We start from the raw sequence: 23,479 nt of genomic DNA, 5'->3' as shown, positions 1-23,479 counted from the left end.
ACATGTCAAACAACATATTACGTAAAAAAGATAAAAAAATAAGTTAATTATAATTATTCCACTAATTTCGTATATTTAGTTAGAAAGATTGACTTTTTTTTTTTTAGCAAGCAGATCATGTCAACAAAATGAGATACAGCGCAGCAAAGGTAGAGCGCTGCAGACTGCAGCTGCCAGCTACCCAGTGTATCCAAGATGGCGGAAGGAGACGGTTTGTCGGTGGCGCCTCTCCGCAGCCTGGACGATTTCCTGATGGAGTCTGCCAGGTTCCAGATCCCCAACCTAAAGGACCCGGACAAATGGGCCAACAGGGTGATACAGAACTTGCTCTACTATCAGACCAACTACTTCCTCACCTACCTTGTCATCTTCGCCGTGGTGGGGTGAGGCGCCTCCTATTTACTGTTCTCTTCACCCTAATTCACTCTGACAGTTGCAGGAGTGGACGGCGCTGGGCGGGATGGGGGTGTGGCGGCCTGGCAGGGGGTGTATGAGTGCCCGTGGGTATTGTGGAAGGGTACGTGGGGGCTGTGTGGTGTGAGGAGGCGTGGGCGATGTGTGTGGGTCATGGGTGGTTTGAGGGGGCGTGGGCCGTGTGTGGGTTCTTGGTGGTGAGTGGGCGTGGCTGGTGGTGTGTGGGCGGGTGTGGGAATTGTGGGAAGGGACATGGGGGCTGTGTGATGTGAGGCTGCGTGGGCGATGTATTGGTCATGGGTGGTGTGAGGGGGCGTGGGCCGTGTGTGGGTTCTTGGTGGTGAGTGGGCGTTACTGGGTGTGGGAATTGTGGGAAGGGACGTGGGGGCTGTGTGATGTGAGGAGGCGTGGGCGATGTGTGGGTCATGGGTGGTGTGAGGGGGCATGGGCCTTGTGTGGGTTCTTGGTGGTGAGTGGGCGTGGCTGGTGGTGTATGGGCGGGTGTGGGCCTTGTGGGAAGGGACGTGGGTGCGTGGGTGGTGTGTAGAGGCGTGGGCGGCGTGAGTCACGGGTGGGTGTGGTAAACTAATGGATGCAATTACATCTCGTCGCCACCTCAGCCTTGTCCCCCGGCGGGTGTCACGTGTCATGTGCCTTGGCCGCGGTGACCTTGACCCACGCACCCACCATATTATGAAATACATCAGCCCCGCACCTCTGCTGCTTTCTTAAGGCTGCAGCTAAAGTGACACTGGTTTTTAAGGATGATTCCTTATGGCTCTAGTGACAAACGAGATTTCTACATTATTATAAGGTAGAACAATCTTGAGAATCTGGCTAATTATCTCTGTGGCCTTTGAAAATAGTCCTGGTGAAGTGACATGGGTTTTTATGGTTCTATTGACAGGTTAACAATTTCATCATTATTAACAGGAGAAAACTTAAGAATCCAGCTAATCATCTCTATGGCCTTAGAAAACAGCCCTGACAAGAGAGCAGTGTTTCTGAATATTAGCCAATGTCTTTCTTTAGTTTGTGTTCTTCATGAGATGAATTGAAAGCTACTGTAAATTGCTCATCATGTACTCTTTATCAGTATCAGATATTACACCCATAATTGATTTTGTTACCCTGGGAACTTGGGTTTCACTGATTAGAAACAGTGCAACACAGATGAACAAAGCAAATATTTAGCCTATTTATTTGTATTTTATCCTGACAGACATAAGATTCTAAAAAAGCACTTTATTATGGGAAGACTTAAGAACTGATTTGATTGTGTGCTGCAAGATTTTCCATGGGTTGTCAAAAGTATCAGTAGTTTTTGCTGTCTCCACATCCTGCTACTGCAAGCCACAGATATTAAATTTTCCCACACACTCCAACACGGAGACTCATAGACAATGCTGCTTCTCCCAAATAATCTCTAATTGGAACTTGCTCCCTGTGACAGTAGTTGACACTCTGTCCCTGCTTCTTTTCAAATCTAGACTACTTCACTGCTTACTAGTTAATACTATGACCTATCCAGTTTATGAATGACTGACTTTACAACTATGACCATGATCAACTCTTTTTATTTTATTTATTTATTTATTTTTTATTTTTTTTTTATGTAGGAAGGACACTGGCCAAGGGCAACAAAAATCCAATAAAAAAATATGCCCACTGAAATGCCAGTCCCATAAAAGGGTCAAAGCAGTGGTCAAAAATTGATGAATAAGTGTCTTGAAACCTCCCTCTTGAAGGAATTCAAGTCATAGGAAGCTGGAAATACAGAAGCAGGCAGGGAGTTCCAGAGTTTACCAGAGAAAGGGATGAATGATTGAGAATACTGGTTAACTCTTGCGTTAGAGAGGTGGACAGAATAGGGGTGAGAGAAAGAAGAAAGTCTTGTACAGCGAGGCCGCGGAAGGAGGGGAGGCATGCAGTTAGCAAGATCAGAAGAGCAGTTAGCATGAAAATAGCGGTAGAAGACAGCTAGATATGCAACATTTCGGCGGTGAGAGAGAGGCTGAAGACAGTCAGTTAGAGGAGAGGAGTTGATGAGACAAAAAGCTTTTGATTCCACCCTGTCTAGAAGAGCAGTATGAGTGGAACCCCCCAGACATGTGAAGCGTACTCCATACATGGACGGATGAGGCTCTTGTACAGAGTTAGCAGCTGGGGGGGTGAGAAAAACTGGCGGAGACGTTTCAGAATGCCTAACTTCATAGAAGCTGTTTTAGCTAGAGATGAGATGTGAAGTTTCCAGTTCAGATTATAAGTAAAGGACAGACCGAGGATGTTCAATGTAGAAGAGGGGGACAGTTGAGTGTCATTGAAGAAGAGGGGTTAGTTGTCTGGAAGGTTGTGTCGAGTTGATAGATGGAGGAATTGAGTTTTTGAGGCATTGAACAATACCAAGTTTGCTCTGCCCCAATCAGAAATTTTAGAAAGATCAGAAGTCAAGCGTTCTGTGGCTTCCCTGCGTGATATGTTTACCTCCTGAAGGGTTGGACGTCTATGAAAAGACGTGGAAAAGTGCAGGGTGGTATCATCAGCATAGGAATGGATAGGACAAGAAGTTTGGTTTAGAAGATCATTAATGAATAATAAGAAGAGAGTGGGTGACAGGACAGAACCCTGAGGAACACCACTGTTAATAGATTTAGGAGAAGAACAGTGACCATCTACCACAGCAGCAATAGAACGGTCAGAAAGGAAACTTGAGATGAAGTTACAGAGAGAAGGATAGAAACCAGAGGAGGGTAGTTTGGAAATCAAAGCTTTGTGCCAGACTCTATCAAAAGCTTTTGATATGTCCAAGGCAACAGCAAACGTTTCACCAAAATCTCTAAAAGAGGATGAGCAAGACTCAGTAAGGAAAGCCAGAAGATCACCAGTAGAGCAGCCTTGACGGAACCCATACTGGCGATCAGATAGAAGGTTGTGAAGAGATAGATGTTTAAGAATCTTCCTGTTGAGGATAGATTCAAAAACTTTAGATAGGCAGGAAATTAAAGCAATAGGATGGTAGTTTGAGGGATTAGAATGGTCACCCTTTTTAGGAACAGGTTGAATGTAGGCAAACTTCCAGCAAGAAGGAAAGGTAGATGTTGACAGACAGAGCAGAAAGAGTTTGACTAGGGAAAGTGCAAGCACGGAGGCACAGTTTCGGAGAACAATAGGAGGGATTTAGTAAATGCTGCACCTCCTCCTCCTCCTCCTCCTCCTCACTCGTGTCATCACTAAAACTTGCTTCACTGTTGTTTTCCAGCATATATTCCTAGTCACTCTCACTTAACAGCTCATCAAAGTGTCAATCATAATATGGTATGTACAGTAATTATTGCAGAGGCTGACTTATGACCTGTTGGTCACAACTAATTGTGGTTTTAATTCAGTGATGATCTTAATACACAACACTTTTGATTGGTAGAGCACACAGTTATTGGGCAAACACCCCAACTGATACCATAAATACTAATATTACCTGAAGATTCACTTCTCATCTGGTTTTTGCCTGTCAGGACCACCTAGCCCAGGAGTTCATGGGTTATTAGGCAGCAAGTGGCCCAGATACACAAGACACTATAGTCTAAACAACTGCAAAGTATGGGAGTGACGGAGGAGACTGATACATGGCACCAATCCCTGACTCTAAGGCAGCCCCATGCAATCTGTGGCCCTAGGGGGTATGTGCGGCCCTCATGATCTTCCAGTGCGACCCGAACCTTCAAAACTAAATATAGTACAGTGTGGCCCAACCCTCTGAGACCAGATATCTTACAGCAGGGCCAATGGAGCCAACTGCTAATCTGAAAATATAGAACTAGACCCTAATTACTTAAATTCCTAATGTCAGCTTAAACATATTAGAAATTTAAGTAATTAGGGTTTAGTTATACATTTTCAGACTATCAGTTAGCTCCAATGGCCTTGCTGTACAGAGACAAGTTTCAAAGGGTTGGTAAGCACCCTGATGTGCAGCCCTCCATTACATATGATTCTTGACTAGTGGTCCTTCAAATGAAAAGGTTACACATCCCTGCTCTAAGGGAAATGGCAAAAGGAGAAGAGTCTAAACAACATGCTGTTAGGTGCTGAGGTATTAGAATGAGAGTAATTAAGTGTTCTTTTCAGGGTTTCAGGAATATATGATCAGTAAGGAGCTTTGGCATATTAGCTGTGTGTGGGGTTGTGGTGAAGTATTGCAGATGAAAGAGGAAAGGGTGGGATGCCTTCCACAGCTCTGTCATTGTGAGACAAGGATGCAGCTTTATGATCTTTGAGTTAGGCACCCAATATCTGAATAATGCCCAGAATATTTGTTTTTGGCATTGCATGGTAATGCATTTTTCATATTTTTACCAAACCAGAAAAGAATTGGGAACACTATTTTAGTGCATTTATTCTAGGTACAGAAGAGTATATTAGATTTTTGCCATTATGAGCCAAGCACACCAACGTGAACTAAGAATATGGATAGAATGACCGAGAAAGATCTGAGTCTCCCATCCTGTATCAGACTTACCTCCCACTCCTTATCTTTTTGTGATAGTGTCAGATAATACTAATAGTATTTCTGTCCATCAACACTGTCTCACTGCTTATCTGAATCCATTACTTTATTGGGCCAGGCTTTTGAAGACTGATTGGTTGATTGATGCAAGGCACTGCAACAATGGGGTTGTATGAAGCAGGCTTGGGGCTTTGAAAGAATTGTTCTCCAAGTGAAGTATCACTAGAATCTTATTTATATGAGTTTTTGGAGGCCAAGATGGCTGGCCTCTTAATTTTTGTAGAGTCTTTATTGAGCCCCTGATAGTTGGCACAGGCAGATTTTTTAGTGCCTTTGCAGAGGCTCATGCTGTCTCCAGTTGCTGTTGAAGATAGAGTTGATAGGAAGCATGTGGGTGTTCTTTGGTGATTCAGTGATGGCATGAAGAATGGCCAGCTTCTGACAAGACTCGAATTTGTGTCCCTGAGACCGAAGAATAAATTTTATGCATTTTATGGGTGTATGTATCTCTATGCATACTTCCCCAGTCAGCCTCTTGCATGCCTCCACAGCATACCTTCTTCCTTGTTGCTGTTGTTTGTGACTGCAAGGTTATATAGCAAGTGTTTGTCATTTATGTAATGCTTCCTTATATATATTATTTGTTATTATTTTCTGTGAGATTTCATTATTCATTACCCTTACCTGTGTGTAAAAATTCTCTGTAGAGATCCATGTTGTTTTCTCTCTTCATTATGGGACAGTGTTGTATTGATATTAGAAGGTCATGTTACTATTTCTAAGAATATCAGAAATTCTTGGCAGCAGTGGCAATACCTAATGGATAAATTTATCTCCTTAAGTGCTGCTTTGTATGTGTTTTCAGGGTTTCTCTTATGACAAAGTAAAACTGCAGTGATTCATTCCCATACATTGACCTTTGATATATAAGCATTATACAAAGTAAGCAAAAATGGATTTATAATCTCCTGTACACAAATTAATTAGCAACAGGCACATAGCCTTCAGTTATTTTCTCAGTATGAATGCAGCCACTCTTCACTCAGAGACAGATTCTGTTATTTACACATCCTGAACTTTACACAAGAAGGGAAATTGTAGGATGATTCATTGTTCTCTTGCCCTCATACATTTTGCTTATTGGTTCCCATTTTGGTTAAGGCTCAAGGAAATTTTTGTTCAGTTTATGTGCTGCAGGTGAAAGTGCTGGATAGTGTTCCATGTTGACCTCACAGAGCTTTGTATAAATATTGTGATATATATAAAACTTTGGTTGTAGTCTGAGTGTTTACTAAAACTTGTGTGCATTCAGCAGTTAAGAAACTCCAAAGCTCTATAACAAATATATTTACAAAATTATGTAGACAAGGAAAAATTCTTACATCCTGACTGGATGTGACATGAGCAGCTGTGTAGGAGAGTGAGCCTTTATTCATTGTGTGTGTGTGCCAGCCTTAATGTGATGCCCAGCTGTGGAACATCATAGAAACACTGAGAAATTTATTGAAAAATGTAAGGGGCCCTAAAAACTGACCTTGGGATTATTATGGTTCCAGCATCTCTATTTTGTTTACTTGATTCAATTTCTGATCTTGGTGAAAGTCTCATGGCTTAAGATTTATCCTGCTTCCAGATGATTTTATCAGTATCCATGGTGGCCTAAGTGAGAGCATAACATAGATGGGATACATTCATTATTAGAGATACCCTTCTCTAGGGATTGAACCTGTGTCAGAATTGGCACAGTAGTACCTATGGTATTTCTGACTTGTTACCAGTTGGACCATAAGTAATGAAGGCCTGAGTGATTTTTGGTTGGTCTTGACTGTCCTAACACAACACTGTCCCTGTACAGAGTGATTCATCCCACCAAGATGTTCTGTGGCATGACAGCAGTGGGTCTTGCCTTCGGTCTCTTCTACTACATGACCAACAGCAAGCAACCAGCAGCTGAGTTTAAGAAGAACCACCCTGTGCTGTCCCTGCTGGCAGTGGTGTTGGGAGCCTACTTTGTGGTGTACCTACTTGGCTCTGTGGTGGTGTTCCTCATGGGTATCTTGTTGCCCATCACCGGTGAGTGAGTGTGACAAACATCACTGGCAGGCTGCAGGTATTCATTCAGGTAACCTTCACCTATGCACATGAATTGTAATCATGAATGGATGTTCATGTAGTGCCTAGTGTCTGCTGTATCCCTTAACACATGTCAACTTGGCATGTACAGTGTGTCCTACAAGTTAAGGTACATACTTTGGGATTTGATAGTTCAAGTAATTCTAAGTTGAAAGTACACTATACACATATACTGTGTTTTGCTTTATTTTGTGAGAAATTAATGTGTAAGTTGTGTGTTGTGGGAACCACTCATCTGGATGGGCCTGCTCCTCCTTTCTTCCCTTCTTGGCTCACTAGGTACTCAAGTGGCGCTGCGTGGCATTAATGCCACACAGTGCCTCTCAAGTATCTAGTGAGTTGAGGAGGGAAGGAAGGAAGAGGAAGCCCACCCAGGCAAGTGGTTCCCACAACACACAACTTGCTTATTAATTTCTTGCAAAATAAAGCAAACACAGCATATGTGTATGGAGTATTTTTGACAGAATTACCTGAACTATCAGATCCTGAAGTATATACCTTAACTCTTGGGACACCCTGTATGTAGGGAGATAAAAAGTGATGTACCACTTACTATTTTAGCAAAATTTATACAACTTTGAGGTAAGGGCAGTATTTAATGCAGAGCTTTGCTTTTTAGTGATCTTCCTTCATGCATCGATGAGGCTACGCAATCTGAAGAACAAGCTGATGAATAAAGTAGAATACCTGGGAATGAAGAAGACCCCCATGGGAGTCATCCTAGACACTCTTGGCCTGGAACAAGATTTCTTCACGTAGGCACCTACCTTAGCCATCCTCTCTCTCTCTCTCTCTCTCTCTCTCTCTCTCTCTCTCTCTCTCTCTCTCTCTCTCTCTCTCTCTCTCTCTCTCTCTCTCTCTCTCTCTCTCTCATTTTCTAAGGCTTCTATCCTGTAAAATTTGTTTGATATCTCTTAAGCATTTTCAGTCTCAATAACTCTTAATTTTCATATCAGGATGTTATGCTTTGAGCAGCTGGAGTAATTCAGCCAACTGTAGAGCACAAGGATGCAGTAACTAGTTATCTTTACAGCGCACATACTGAATTTAATGTTCGTAAATGTAAATTAGTGATGAAAATCTTTAGAGGTGGTTGTAGTCTCCTACTTGTAGGGAATAAGGAAACACAAGGAATAGAATTTTAAATACTTTTCACTTTACTAATGGGAACTCTATATGTAGCAGTCTCAAGTGATAACTTTAGGAAAAGTCTTTGATATTGTAAATGATGTGAATTTCTTGAGAAGCTTTTAATTTATTTAAACACAATTATACATGTATTAGCTTTACATAACTTCACTGTCCTATTTTGATGTTGAAAAAAGTAGTAATTTTTGGATTCAGGAAAAGTTTTCTTTTGTTGATTGTTGATTTCTTACAAAAAGAAAAAAAAGAATGACAGTCCTCATTAGCAGTAAATGTGATGTCATAAGCTCTTAGGTTTTGAGACGTGTTATGATGACCTGTAAGCTGAAACTAACAGGACTGGTGTGGTTGATGACGGCAGAACTGTCACGAGGAACCTTGTACCTGGAAGTGTCAAGTGATCTGTTTGTTAGTGCTAAGAAGGTTGTCTTTAGCTAGAATTATGGTTAGTAGTTAATTTAGTTCTGCTTAGAGTTATGGTACATACTTTTTACTGATTTGGCAGATGTTCCCTGCCTTCCTGTTGAGGTGGTTGTGGTTAGGGCCGCACTCCAGCAAGCAGCATGGAGCCGTAGCATATCCAAAGCAACTTATGCTCATGTGTAGATTAGTGACAAAGTAAGGATGAACAATGACAAGACAAGGTACTTTTAGTCTGTAGATTTTAATATGCTGGGTAGGAATATTGCTACAAACATTTTATTTAGTAATGTGAGAGACACATGTAGTTCCACAACATAGTAAGAAACCATGGATATGTTAAAGAAAAATGTTGGCCATAATTTTATCTGAGGCTCTGCGTATGCAGTACCAACACACACACACACACACACACATCTTTTCCTTTCCTATCGAGTCACCTGACCTGCACAGTGTCATGGTTAGTCCTGAATAGCCATATAGAAGGTCATTAAGTGCTGGGGATTAAGTACATGTGCATCTGATTCCTGATAAGATGTGAGAACCCTTTTACATCTGTACCCTTTGTGAGGCAGACTCTATGTAGCTCGAATGTTTATGGTTAGCTTAGCACTCAATCTGTAAAGGACTTTTTGTTTGCCATGCTTCTTAAATTGCAAGGGATCTGAATCAGCACTTAAATCTTAGTGAAATTTTTGGGAAAGCTTTTGATTAAGTGGCTATTAGTCACTGGCATATTGGAACATGAAAGTCCTCCACCTATCCATTCATTATTCAGCCATAAATATTTATGATCAAGTTTGGAACTGGTTGCAATGAGTATGAGGGAGTCTCAAAGAAAGGATTAGGATTGTGCTAGAGCTATGAAGTATAGAAACCTGTCATTTTAGTGAATTTGCGTAAAACTTTAGTCTTGTCTAAATGTAAGTAGTTAATTTAAGATCACCACAAATGTTCAGCTTCGAAGTCATGTTAAAATGTCATCGTAGTTAGTAATAATAATTTGGCACCTGAGGACATGCAAATATGGTAATACTGTCACTGCATGATACCTGACCTAATTTGAAATGTGAAGCAGATGTAACATGTATTTTTCAACCAGAATAATTATTTCGGTGTCTTAAAAGTAAGTAAAGGTTTTGGTAGGAACATAGTGATTTTACTTTGTTTTAAAGGAAAGCCACTATGCTGAGATGAATCAGCAGGTGAGTGTCATGCAGTGACTGCTTTACCATGTCTGCATATCCTTAGGTGGCAAAATTAAAGGACCACAGTCAGTAACATCAAGTATAGTCATCCTTCATACTGAGTTTTCCAAGAATGATATTTCATTGGATAACTTTCAAAGAAGTCATTTGTTGTATTAATAGGATATTTTAACTCGTTTTTCATCATGATGCTAATTGTACATTTTGGTCACTAGTGATTTGGATAGGTGGGACATGGCCTTGGGCTGCTGTGAACACTTTGTCACTATCATTTGGCTTTGGTTACATGTTGTATTGTTAGTTATTAATGTAATGTGGAGTCTACACAGTGACTGTAGGCTTTGCTCCTGGATTTGTATTCTGCGATCAAAGCACACTACTCCACTTAGTCACCCGTAAGTAAAATCTGATAGATGTTTATTTTTATAAGCTGGTCAGTATGAGTTAAACACCTAATTTTGTAGTTAAGACACTTTACTTGAAATGCATGACCTATTCTTATATTTTTACATGCATAGTGGCCTTATCATTACACATGGCTTACTCACTGTAGAGCCTTTTCTTCTTTTTGTGGATTGTAAAATCTGTAGCACCTTATGTGAGAAAATTAGGTAACCTACTTAAGTGATGCAGCTTCATAAAGCTAATAACCCCTGAACTACAGGTTTGATTTAATATATGTAGCCATGTCAATCAAAACTACTATCCAAAGGTTGATTTACCTTGAAAATACTCACCTTATGAATGCAGCAGGTATGACTTGCATATAATAATGTGTGTGCACTAGAGAGGTTTCAGTGGAAGAGTCTGTGAGGTTATAAATTAAATTACATTGAGCTTAAGTGACCTTGCTACAGCATTGAGTACGAATTTTTTTTGTCTTTCTGACTAAATTACATTGTTAATTTCTCAAAAGAAGTGAAAACTTGAACTAGCTTGGCATGTGCAGGCTTGGATGTCACTAATAAATATTAAGGGACAGCTTGAATGTTTAAAAGTGGTAATGTAGGTCATGTGGCAAGATATGGAGGGTTTACAGAATGGTAATGTAGATCTGTCTTCCTATCATATAATGGGTTTGGCCAGTATAAGATATCAAGATACAAAACAGGCAACATTAGAAATAATATATATTAATGATTGCATGCATTGGATTGACACTGAACAATAAATTTATTAATAGCTATTGAAACATCATTCTAAAGATATATGAAGTTATAGGCACTAAAATTAGTAACACCAGTAGTGATACTGAGATGACCAAACTATTTAATAGTTAAGATACTTTTTCCTGAAATGAAACTTAAGTATACAAGTTCCATCACATTTTTGGTTCAAATTTTGTTATACAAGATCACTGTTAAAAGCAATTAGTTTGAGCTTAGATAAGTCAGTCCTCATGAAGCTGTTGACTTTGACTCCAAACACACCTGATGCAAACTGTTACCAGATTAGTTGTAGTGTTCCTGCTGTAAAATTCTATTGTATGTGGTACTTGGTTGTGGCTATAATCCTAAGCTGCTTTTGTAACCTTGCTGCTGATTGGACACTGGCTCTTGTACCTTGTTACTGACTGGTCTGTGGCTCAGCTAGTCTGTCTTCTGCTCACTGGAGATGCTGGCCACTCCTTACTACAGGTCTAATTTTCTCATCCTGCATCTCTCTTGTTTTCTGTAATATGTATTACTGAGCTGGAAAGGTTCATCTTGCTTTTTTTTTTTTTTTTTTTTTTTCCCATGGAATTATGATGATACCACTATATATGTGATATGTCAGAAAGGAGGAATGGTAAGCAGCTTTTTATCCAGAGCCACAGGCACAAGACAGCACCAGCTCATCATTGTGAGTACAAATACATGTACACAGGTGTTGTCTTGCACTAACAGCTTGAGAGATAAAGTTGCATACCACTTCCTTTCTACCATATCTAAAATCTGATGACAGGTGAACAATATCTTCTGAACCTTGTCTATCACAAACTAGTATTCTCAAACCATTATGATGATTTTATAAAAAGACCAGCAAAGAACAACAAGCAATATAAACATTTTCACCTTCGTCATTGATTTCAACTTTTTTCATTGTTTTTCTTCAGTGATAAATGAAGTATTGTACGAAATAAGGAAGATACAGGGAAGAGAATTTAAATTAATAAACAAGAGAGGCTGATGGAGCCATGGCCCAGCCAGCAATAAGGGTTGGAATTCCCTGTCCAATCACCAATGAGGTTTCCGAAGTAGCTGAAGCCAGTTGCAAACTAGGACTGAATGGGTTGTATAGCAGGGGGAAGCCAGCACACAAGCAAGCAGCATTATTGGTTGCATGGCAGGTGAAAAAAAAATTTTTGTGGTTAAATTTGCAAGTAATTTTGGAAGAATGAATTTCAAATTTATAGTTTGATACTTTTCATATAAGCATGCTAGAATATTTCTTAGCACACACATATGGGTAGAGGCACCAGCATTTTGTGGTTTGTAAACATACTGTGGGTCTGAGCTTAGAGAGAGAGAGAGAGAGAGAGAGAGAGAGAGAGAGAGAGAGAGAGAGAGAGAGAGAGAGAGAGAGAGAGAGAGTGACTGGTTCATAAACAACATACTGTGGGTACCATACTGTAGGTCTGTTGGCTGTGGTGTAGAGAGAGAGAGAGAGAGAGAGAGAGAGAGAGAGAGAGAGAGAGAGAGAGAGAGAGAAAATGCAATATTAGTAACACGAGTTTTTATGAGTCTCAAGTTTGAGATTGGTCTACAGGTGCCAGTTGGTAGAGGTCATGCTATGGTGGTGTTGGCATGGCTAACAGATAGGTTTGGTGGTACCAGTTGATAGAAGTCATCATGCCATGGTGGTAGGGACAGTAGTTGTCTCCAGCAGACGATCTGTAATAAAATAGTGTTGAAAGTGAATGTTATTCGATCTTGAGAGGATTTCTTCACCTAAGCTTTAAACTTAAGCACACTGTGACACATTGGTTATATCTGCAAGACTGCAGCATGCAAATTCATGGGTTGGAGTTGCACCTGACAGGCTAGCAAGGAAGCAAGACTAAAGCTGAGCCTTAATACTATATCATATGCACCTTATAAACACTGCCCTCTCAAATTTCATGACATTGTCTCCCACACACTCTCCTTTGCTTGATATTCTTGTCTTTCTTTGGTTTTGTTTTATTCCCTATTCTAGGTCCAAGGTGACTCTTGACAGTGGAAGTGCAAAGTTCGTGGACGACCTGATGAACAACATGACTACAAAGCTGAAGTAGGCACAGGCTCCACACTCTACGTTCACACCGCTGTTCATATTGCCTCTCCTATGCTTGCAACTTCCATCCATCTTATTGCTCCTGTCATCAAGTAGTGCATTAATAGCAGCTATTTGAGTGTTTAATTTTGTTATTAATCTATTTGGATAAAAATCAGTAATTTTCATTTTTCCTTGTTGAGTTTTGCATGGAAGTTAAGTATGCATAATCTTATGGAGTGAGTGGAAATGCCTCAATTTTAAACCTTATAATCACTGTTCTCATAAATTTCAAAACACTGACTTACACTTTTTTTCTTTTTTACCCCCCCTCCATCTAGGTCCACGATGAACAGTGACAGTGCAAAGCTCCTGAAAGATTTGATGAATGACAAGCCTACTAAATTTAAATAGGCACAACCTTCACTCTTACTTCCCTTCAATTCTTTGTTCACAATGCTTTTGCTGTGCTTGAAACTTTGTATATCCATCAATGCTGCTTTTGTCACCAATGCACCTATCATACATTAAAATTTGTTTAACTTAGTTTGGTTATGGTTGTTTTTTTTTATAAATATTTAAATAATTGTGATACATTACTGTACAACATATACAAAATAAATTATAAAGAAATGTTGCACATGTATGTGTAGGATATGACCAGCTGTTTTTTCCATGTACTTAAGTGCTTCAATACATTAAACACTGACCACTTACTTTTATGATACCTTCTGGAGGATAGGTCAGACTTGCTTCAAAACAGGTAGCTCTTAACCTCTTGTCCAAAATTCTTTCAAAGGAAGACATTTGATTGGAGATATTAATGCACTGTAGTGTAGGTGGTGACTTGAGTTGTTATTGCAATTGAACCTGTTAGGGAATAGAACAGGATTATAATAATTGGCATTAGGAAAACCTAGTCTAAGGAAAGACACACATGCTACATACTTGTATGTGTGTAAATTGTGCCCCTAGTTTATTTCTACATGGTAAACATTCCTGAAAAATAAAATTAATCAAATTATATCCCAAAACTAAATGGGAGAGAGAGGCTTCAGGTGTGGTCAAACTTGTGATTGTGACATCAAAATCCTTAACAACCTTAAGGCATTAGGTTTCTTAAATTAAAATTCACTATATATAATAAGAGATAACAGTCCTTGATGTATTCAGCATACTAGTCTTCCTAAAAAGGCATTATAACGTAAAAACTTCAGCAAACTAGTCTTCCCACAATGGCATTACAATATGCAAAAACTTATCAGTTTGGGAAGAACTTCCTACAATGGCATTACAATATGCAAAAACTTATCAGTATGGGAAGAAACAGTCTTGTAAGTGAAAATGATCTGAAATATACTTCCACAGATATATAGATGATATAAGGGTTTATAATTTACAAACTTGTGAGGCATCTGGTAAACAACTTGTGATCATGATGTCACCCAGCTAAGAGGTGAGGTAGTGATGATGGATGGCTTTCAATATAATACAGTGAGCATTAAGGTAATGTGTAATAACTGTGATAAGGGCCAAATGCATTTTAGACTAAAAATACTACAATTTTCTAATTTTTTATTATAATAAACATTACAAAAAAAATTATAAAAAATAAGAAATTATCTTGATTAGATACTAATACTTTATAATGGTTGTGACCAAGTATTGAAATGGTTGTGAAATTGAAATAACAAATAAATCAATTTCATATGGGCTATGTGGATTTGGGAGATCTAGGGAACCCACATCTCCAATTTATGCTTACGTAACTTATTTATATGCTGCACTGTTTGCCATCAACTGGGTGGGTAAAGTTATTTAATGTGATATCATGATCAAAAGATCTTATTTTTGGGCATCGCACTATGCTTAATGAAATTACTGAATGAAAATACATCTGAGCTAAATAGCTTGTATCCATGGATGGTATTTACACTTCATTTACTGGCATGTGGAAAAATGTAAACTACTGATGACTATATGCTCATGTTTGTAATACCTTCCCTTGTAGTAATAACCAAATAACTAAATGTATTCTGTCATCACTGGATAATCACTAAAGTAGCAGGTGCATGACCTTGCACAGAAACCATGTCTACTCAGCACTGTTAGGATTGGGGGGGGGAGTGCATGACTGTTGGATTTCTTTGTTCTTTGTCTTCATAATGAACAAAGCAACTTCTTTGATATAAATCTCTGGAGAGAGAAGCTGGTTTTAAAGATTTAATTTGATTTAATTTTACCAATGAATGATAACATCAGTATGAAACTAAAATGTCCAACCAAATAGTGTATGATGTAATGTCTATGATGGTATTGTTCTTCCTCTTGATGATAAATACTTGGTTCCAATATACGTCACTAAGTAAATGCTACAGGAGCCTGCACCAACAAAAACATTTACTTATACTATTTCATACTGATAGCATTTTTGGTACAGCATGTCTGAAAAATTTTGGAGCTAAAATAAATTTGCTATCAGATCTAGCCTATGCATTTAAAGTGATATATGATGCCATAATATATCCTCACTTGGTGCCATTTCTCACTTAAGCTCATGTAATGTGTGCTGGGATATTTCTTTTTCATCACACTCTTGCTTATTAGTAATTTTCATTGTGTTTAGTTTTCCTACAATTTTGTCCTGTGATCCATAACAACCAATCTTCAGTTTTTATAAGGAGACACAGCTGGTCAGAGAATTTAAATGAAGATTGAAGGAGAATGGAAAACAAGGTGAAATTATTGCGGGCTGCTTGACTTGTGTGACTTCTATTGTATGTTGACATGTCTAATCAATAAAGTTGTCATGAAGAAGTTGCAAATGTACCCATAGTTAATAAGGGATTAAATGCAGTATTGAATGGATACTATTATTATGCTTATTACTTCTGATTTTTTTTTCTACAACTGGATACTGTAAATACCTACTGCATAATTCTAAACAAACTCTCATCAAAAAGAAAAAGAAAGAAAAGTAAAAGATCTGAGTAATAGCATAACAATCTCCAGTTTTTGTCATGTTATCCAGGACTGTAAGAAGAACTTTTGGTGGGAGATGTTTATTACTTGTGGTGGGAGATAATTAGTCATTAATGGAATAAGAAAGTTTAGTGGACTTTAAATACATGCATTTTGTATGTAGTATTGTGTAACAAGGAATTCTTTTCCTCTACTACTCGTGTTTGAAGATCATCTGAAAACTGTAAAGGTAGTTTTTGACATTAAAAGATCTGAAGTACTTGAAATGTAATATTTACCTACCAAACCAACACAAAAATATATAAAATAAATAAATAAATACAAAAATAAAGGTATACATACTGGTGAAGGGGCCTGGTTGGAAGTAATGGTGAAAGGCACACTGGTTGGGAGTACTGGTGAAGGGGGTTGGTTGGAAGTACTGGTGAAGGGATCTAGTTCTGCAGCTCAGTGTGGATCAGTGCTGTAAGATATAAAGGATTTATCAATGCATTATTGAAAGTTACAATAGGAAGATGTGTAAGATCCAAGATGCACAGGTCAGACCGTTTTTTTTTTTTTTTTTTCTACATATAATAAATTAATAATGTGTGAAGTTAGGGATTTGATGAGCTTGCTGAGGTGATGTGGCCACGAGAGAGAGAAAGGCCTTACAGTCAAGAGTGTGAGCTGCAGATGTTGGGAGTAGACCAGTGGAAACAGCAAAAATACCTTCAACTTATGTGCTGAGATGATTATGAGGAGAATGACCAGGGAAAGTGTAATATTCAACTGCTAAGAGTGACAGACTTATTAGCTGTCTAACACTGTAAAAAGAAGAATAAAATAAAGATGTTTAATGAAATTATAATTAGATACAATAAAAGGAATCTTAGCTTGCTATATTTTTACAATGAATATTCAAATTTTGAACTGCAGGCAAGTGTCACACTCACTAAGCACAGGCAATAGGCTAGAAGCCCCATCCAATCCAGAACCAGAATCCAGAACTTAAATATAATCACAATAGAAAAAAAAAAGAACAATTTTAAATATAAAATTATACTGTACCAACTATGGAGGAGGCAGTAGACACCTGCTGAAACAATAATTACTCCCAGTGAGGTCTCAAGTACTGGACTGGTTTTGTACTGGATCAGGCGGTGCTGTGAACTTTCCAATGACACAGCTGTGACCTCACTTTCTTTTTATGTCTCACAACACAAGGGGGCAGTCACTGCCTGACCTCTAAAGACTCTTCCTTCACACAACTCTACATGCACCTCATACGTGGATACCCTTCACTCAAAATTTAAAATTTATTATGGTGACTCCTACACCAGCCTTGGAGTTCCTGTCTGGGGAGGGGACCAGGAATGTTCCCAAGATGGACTGCTCTTCTTCTGGTATTGACTTTTCTTCATTAACTTCTTCAACATTTGCAGCCTTAAATCTGATTTTCAATCTGTAGAACACCATATCTCCTCTGTTAAACCTCATCTTTTCCTCACTGAAATGCACGTGTCTGGTATTAACTTTTCTTCATTAACTTCTTCAGCATTTGCAGCCTTAAATCTGATTTTCAATCTGTAGAACACCATCTCTCCTCTGCTAAACCTCATCTTTTCCTCACTGAAATGCACGTGTCTGAGGCAACTGACAGTAGCCCAGCCTCTGTTCTCTCCTACTTTCTCTATCCTCATTTTCAATCCAAAGCTGGATGTTGCGTCTATGTGAGCAACAACTTAATTTGCTCTTGAGCTCACGCTCTTCAATCTTCTGAATTTTCCACCATCTGGCTACACAACTACAGAACCACTCTCAAACTAAATTTTTGTGCTGTATACCTGTCACCTCTGCTCAGACTATGAAAAAATCTTTGATTATTTAACTTCCAAAGTAGAGAACATACCGACTCTCTACCTTTTCGCAGAGATCTCCATTCATCACCAGCTTTGGCTTTCCTCTCCCTTCACTGACCATTCTAGAGAACTAGCCTTTGATTTTGCTATCCTCCATGATCTAAAGCAATTGGTGCAACATCTTACTTGTATTCCTGATCGTCTTGAAGACATGCCCAACATTCTTAACCTTTTCCTAACCTCTAATCCCTCTGCTTATGCTGTCACTTGATCTTCTCTATTGGGCTCCTCCAATCATGACCTTATATCTGTATCTTGTGCTATCAATCCAATCCCTCCTCAGGATCCCCTAAAGTGGAGGTGCCTCTGGCATTTTGTCTCCGCTAATTGGGGGGACCTAAGGATTTTCCTTGGAATGACTACTGTTTCCATGTCAGAGATCCATCTCTGTGTGTGGTGAGCGCATAACAGAGGTGATAAGTGTTTGGCATGGAGGCGTACATTTCCCACTCTTGACTAAACTTTCCAAAACTTGTTTTAACACAGCCTGTTCTTGGATAAAGAGGCAACCCACAAAAGGTACTTGAGCCTTCCATCACCTGAATCTTATGCAGTTTATATTTCTGACCAGAATCATGCGAAGTCTGTTCTTCAGCTAGCCAAAAACTCTTTCATCAATAGAAAATGTCAAAATCTTTCAAGATCTAACTCCCCTCGTGATTTCTGGCTCGCCAAAAACATCTCCAATAACTATACTTCATCCTTCCCTCCTTTATTTCAACCTGATGGCACCACTGCCATCTCATCTATCTCAAAAGCTGAACCCTTCACCCAAACCTTTGCTAAAAATTCTACCTTAGATGATTCAGGGTTTGTTCCTCCCCCTCCTCCACATTCCAACTACTTCATGCTACCCACTAAGATCCTTTGCAGTGATGCTTTCCATGCCCTCACTGGCCTTAAACCTCAGAAGGCTTATGGACCTGATGAAGTCCCTTCCATTATTTTCTGAAACTGTGCTTCTGTGCTTGAACTTTGCCTAGTCAAACTTTTCCAACTCTGTCCATCTACCTTTTCTTCTTGTTGGAAGTTTGCCTACATTCAACATGTTTCTAAAAAGGGTAACTGCTCTAACCCAACAAAACTACCATCCTATTGCTTTAATTTCCTGCCTCCCTAAAGTTTTCAATCTATCCTTAATGGGAAAATTCTTAAAACATCTATCACTTCACAACCTTCTATTTGATTACCAGTATGGGTTCCATCAGGGTTGCTCTACTGATCTGGATTTCCTTACTGATTCTTGGTTATCATCTTTTAGAGATTTCAGTGAAACTTTTGCTGTTACCTTAAATATATCAAAAGCTTCTGATAGAGTCTGCCACAAAGCTTTGATTTCTAAACTGCCCTCCTACAGTTTCTATCCTTCTCTCTGTAACTTCATCTTATGTTTCCTTTCTGACCATTCTATTGCTGCTGTGGTAGATGGTCACTGTTCTTCTCCTAAGTCTATTAACAGTGGTGTTCTTCAGGGTTATGTTTTGTCACCCTCTCTTCCTATTATTCATCAATGATCTAAACAAAACTTCTTGTCCTACTCACTCCTATGCTGATGATACCATCCTGCACTTTTCCACATCTTTTTGTAGATGTCCAACCTTTCAGAAATTAGACAGCTTATGCAGGGAAGCCACAGAATGATTGACTTTGAATCTCTAAAATTTCTGATTGGGGCAGAGCAAACTTAGTATTGTTCAATGCCTCAAAAGCTCAATTTCTCCATCTATCAACTAAACACAATTTTCCAGACAACTATCCCCTCTTCTTCAATGCCACTCAACTGTCCCCCTTTTCTACACTGAACATCTTCAGTCTGTCCTTTACCTATAATCTAAACTGGAAGCTTCACATCTCATCTCTAGCTAAAGCAGCTCCTATGAAGTTAGGCATTCTGAGTTGTCTCTGCCAGTTTTCCTCCTCCCTCCCCTCCAGCTGCTAACTCTGTACAGGAGCCTTATTCATCCACGCATGCAGTGCTCAAGCACCACCCTTCTGAGTCCCAGTACTTTTGTGAATCCCCCCCCCCCCGACGCTTTTTTTTTTTTTGCCAAACATAATTTTTCTGGAAAGCCCTATTTCTCCAGTTAACAATGCTTGAGTGCAGTGCAGGTTTAAGTATAAATGACAGAAAAATGTTAAGTTCATTTATCTGAAATGTATTTTAATCATGGATAATTGAAAAGATAATATTCAATTAATGGTGTTTTCAATTAATTAATAACTGTTTCTTCTCTGACCTTCAAGACTAGTCTAATAAAAACTGAGTACTACTGCAATGAACTGGAATTTACTTCCCCTTTACTGTAAAACTGCCCCCACTACTCAACTTAGGGCTTCCCTTACAACCAGCTCAAATCATACAAAACCCATTTAATAATGAAATTAATTACTATCAGAATCTCCTAAATTAAACCTGCCTTACCATTTTACAGTTTTAATCCTAACTTAACTTACAAAATTCCACAGCAAAAAATACTAAATCAATTCTTGTATAAATCTCCAATAATAATAATATTACACTATGAAACACAATCCCTTGCTCACACCATACCACACTCATCTCAGTTTCAATTTCACCTTCCTTGCCTTTTCATGGTAAAATCGCTGATTATTGAACTGTGGTCTAAGTGCCTTGCTAGTGAATTCTCAACTGACAGTAGTGCCAAAATGTGATAAGCGCTCTTGACCTGTGGTTAATCTCTTATAGTTCTTTATTAAAGAAAGTTTTCTAAAGCTGTCCTCTGCCTTTGCAACTGTAACAGGCAATGTACAGAATATGTGAAGTGCTACACACACTTAAAAAATTGACTGCAGTTTCTTGCTGTATATTTCATTCAGCAAGTGCAGAGGAGCCAGTTTTGAAAAGTTGACTTACATATTCTCTTCAAGTGTGTTAACAAACTCATTTGACAGATCTAAAGAATATTTTTTAACCAGGCATTTTGAGGCATCTTCAAGCTCACCTTTGCTCAGTGAAGCATACATTAGAACTGCCGTAAAGGTGTCACATGTGCTTTTAACCACCGTAAATCTCCGTTCCAGGTCAGTGACTATATAAGACTATATAATCTACAGTACAAGAGAAAATATTAATCCTGAAAACTGATTCCTCATTGAATTCATTAGTTGTCATTGCACTTTCACCGACTGCCTCATCATGAAATCTTTTACACTTTACCCTTTTCTCTGGAAAACTTGGGGCAATTCCCAAGGAAGTAGCAACATGATGTGCCTCTGACAATATGCCAAGCCACGTGTATCTTAGTTGCCTGAGTTCAGTTTGATATGGAGAAGTTGGGCAAAGGGCAATACACGTGGACATTAGTGCCGCACATTGGTGAAGTATGGGATGGTGGCAGCCAGCAACAGCATGTGCGCCTGTCCCGATGTCAAAAAAAAGTCGTGTTGGTATGAACTATTCATTAGTCAGGCTATTAGTGCAGAGTCATTAGTGAGCTTTAAAAGAAGACTATACAAATTTATGAGGAGGTTGACAGTCGAAACGGATATTTAAGTTTCACGAAAGGATTGGTTTTCTTTGTTTTTGTTATAGTATTGTATTGTATTGTATGCTGTGCTGGGACTCAGCTATGTGTCTTATGTACAGAAAATGTGCTAATCTGTTGTGGCCAAATCTTAGTCCACATATTCTAAGACGTGACCAAGTGTCGTGTGTAAGGCTTACCTGAAAGCTGCAACAAAATCTAGTTGCCCGAGGCAAGTTGTTCCAGGCAGTCACATACCCAAAGCTATAAAAACACATCTACGGCTATCAGTAGACGAGAAAGAGAGCAGTTTAAGACCAAAAGCCGGAGAAATAACAACATCCAAGGCGACGAGAAGGATGAAGCAGTAAAGTTCGAACAGTAAAAACTGCCCGCAAGTGATGAACCACAAGACCATAGTAACTCACATTCTACACAGCTGGGACTTAGAACTATTTGAGTATCTGATAAATACTTACTTTGACGATGGCAGGCTATGATGGGAGCCTTCTTTACGCTGAGAGAGAGAGAGAGAGAGAGAGAGAGAGAGAAACTGTTCCATGTACTCTTTCCACAATGTTCCAACACTTTTTCTGCCACGCCAGTGCTTTCACGGCAGGGAATTCGAATTCCTTATAAAAGTTGCCAAGTTTTCTTTGATTTCCTTAAACTAAAAGTTAAATTTCTTCAACATGTTGAATTTTCTACCCCCCAAAATATATTCTTATTTTACATTTATGATCTTTGATATTCTTACGAACGCGTGTAACAGCCCTATAGGCGAACACAAGAGCATGTTGTGTGTGTGTGTGTGTGTGTGTATGTGTGATAGCCTCATATGAGTACACATATGCGTTGTTCTGCTCATTGTTGACAGAGGCTGGCGCCGTTATCTATAGCGCTAATGGAAGGAGAATTGACATAAGCCTGTCGGTTGACCTCTGGAGTCGTGAGGCTGTCAGTGTGTGTGTGTGTGTGTGTGTGTGTGTAGGGGTTAGCTAACCGTGGAATAATTGTTATACGCTACCATTTAATTGTAGTTATGTGAGTGTGTTTGCATATACTATAGTATAAGTAGCAATTACCATCAGCAGTATTAATAATAATCAGCATGATTCGTAATCATATCTTGCAAGCTAGAGTGTAGTTAGGTGTCGCCTGGCAGAGGTGATGACATGGGGAGGCAGGATTTGAGGCACTCATTGGCACTGAGAGACAGGGAGAGAGTACCGAGACCGTGACGTGACAAGACGTGTGAAGGAGACATAGGAAAGCAAGCTGAGTCTTTGCGAGTAGAGTGCGTGTGAAACTGACTGACTGACGGTGCGAGTGTCTCGCTCCTGTGCCTGCCTGTGTCGTGACTGTATTGCACGGTGACTTGTGTACTGCTGTGTAATATAATTATGGACGTAAGGTAAAGCGTATTTTCCTCTCCCTGCTCGGTGTGACTGTTCTCGGTGAGAATGACTGGGTAAATCAGAGTCGCAGCCGTTCCCAGCCGCCCAGGTAAAGTCCTTCTCCCTGACTCACACGTCCCTTGCCCCTTGCCTGCTGGTGGGTGTTCGTTTCATTATTCACCTATAATCAGCAATAAAGTTAGGTCATGAAGCAGGTTATCAAAAACGAGAAAACGACGGCGTTTTTTTTTTTTTTTATGTAGGAAGGACACTGGCATTGGCACTCTCAGATCATCATGTGCTTCTACTATTTTTTCCCTCCACTAAATACATACAATGCTAAACCTTTCATTTTATCATTATTTCCAACTTTTCCTTACATTTGGTGTTATACAATTATACTTTAATTATGTGTCCTTTCCTCGCCGCCCAGTGTCCCACGAAGCCTTAGTATCCTAAAATGAGGGGTAAATATAAAAGAGGCCTAAGACGTTGATGTTGCTGTTAATTTTCTTTCTTTCTTTATTTTATTATTCAACAATGATTGTTATCTAATAAAATTTTACATAAATACGTACATGCAACCTTCTCTTCTCAGTGGTCTACCTGGTGCATTCTACCGGCGGCGCTGAAGGAGACATGGAGCGCTGGAAAC

The 23,479-nt window shown here is 39.3% G+C and overlaps 1 protein-coding gene and 1 long non-coding RNA gene across 4 annotated transcripts; one reads left to right on the top strand and one right to left on the bottom strand.

The window, feature by feature from the left end:
• Positions 1–159: 159 nt before the first annotated feature.
• On the top strand, positions 160–13,769 carry LOC135105613 (PRA1 family protein 3-like). The gene is made up of 5 exons (XM_064013900.1): positions 160–383; positions 6,774–6,991; positions 7,671–7,806; positions 13,003–13,077; positions 13,401–13,769. The coding sequence occupies exons 1-5, from the start codon at positions 196–198 to the stop codon at positions 13,471–13,473; spliced, it is 690 nt and encodes a 229-aa protein (XP_063869970.1). The 5' UTR covers positions 160–195; the 3' UTR covers positions 13,474–13,769.
• LOC135105616 (uncharacterized) lies at positions 11,165–22,057 on the bottom strand. 3 transcript variants are annotated; one of them, XR_010270922.1, is made up of 4 exons: positions 21,907–22,057; positions 16,384–16,504; positions 13,777–13,929; positions 11,165–12,698 (listed from the first exon to the last, which is right to left on the bottom strand). It is a non-coding gene; the product is annotated as an uncharacterized LOC135105616 (long non-coding RNA). The 3 variants fall into 3 exon arrangements; XR_010270923.1 differs by lacking the exon at positions 21,907–22,057 and adding an exon at positions 21,628–21,820; XR_010270924.1 differs by lacking the exon at positions 21,907–22,057 and adding an exon at positions 21,121–21,266.
• Between the last annotated feature and the right edge of the window lie 1,422 nt (positions 22,058–23,479).

Source organism: Scylla paramamosain, chromosome 1 (assembly GCF_035594125.1).
Source record: "Scylla paramamosain isolate STU-SP2022 chromosome 1, ASM3559412v1, whole genome shotgun sequence".
NCBI lineage: Eukaryota > Metazoa > Arthropoda > Malacostraca > Decapoda > Portunidae > Scylla > Scylla paramamosain.
The sequence above is the reverse complement of the archived record's forward strand: the minus strand, read 5'-3'. Positions and strand labels throughout refer to the sequence as shown.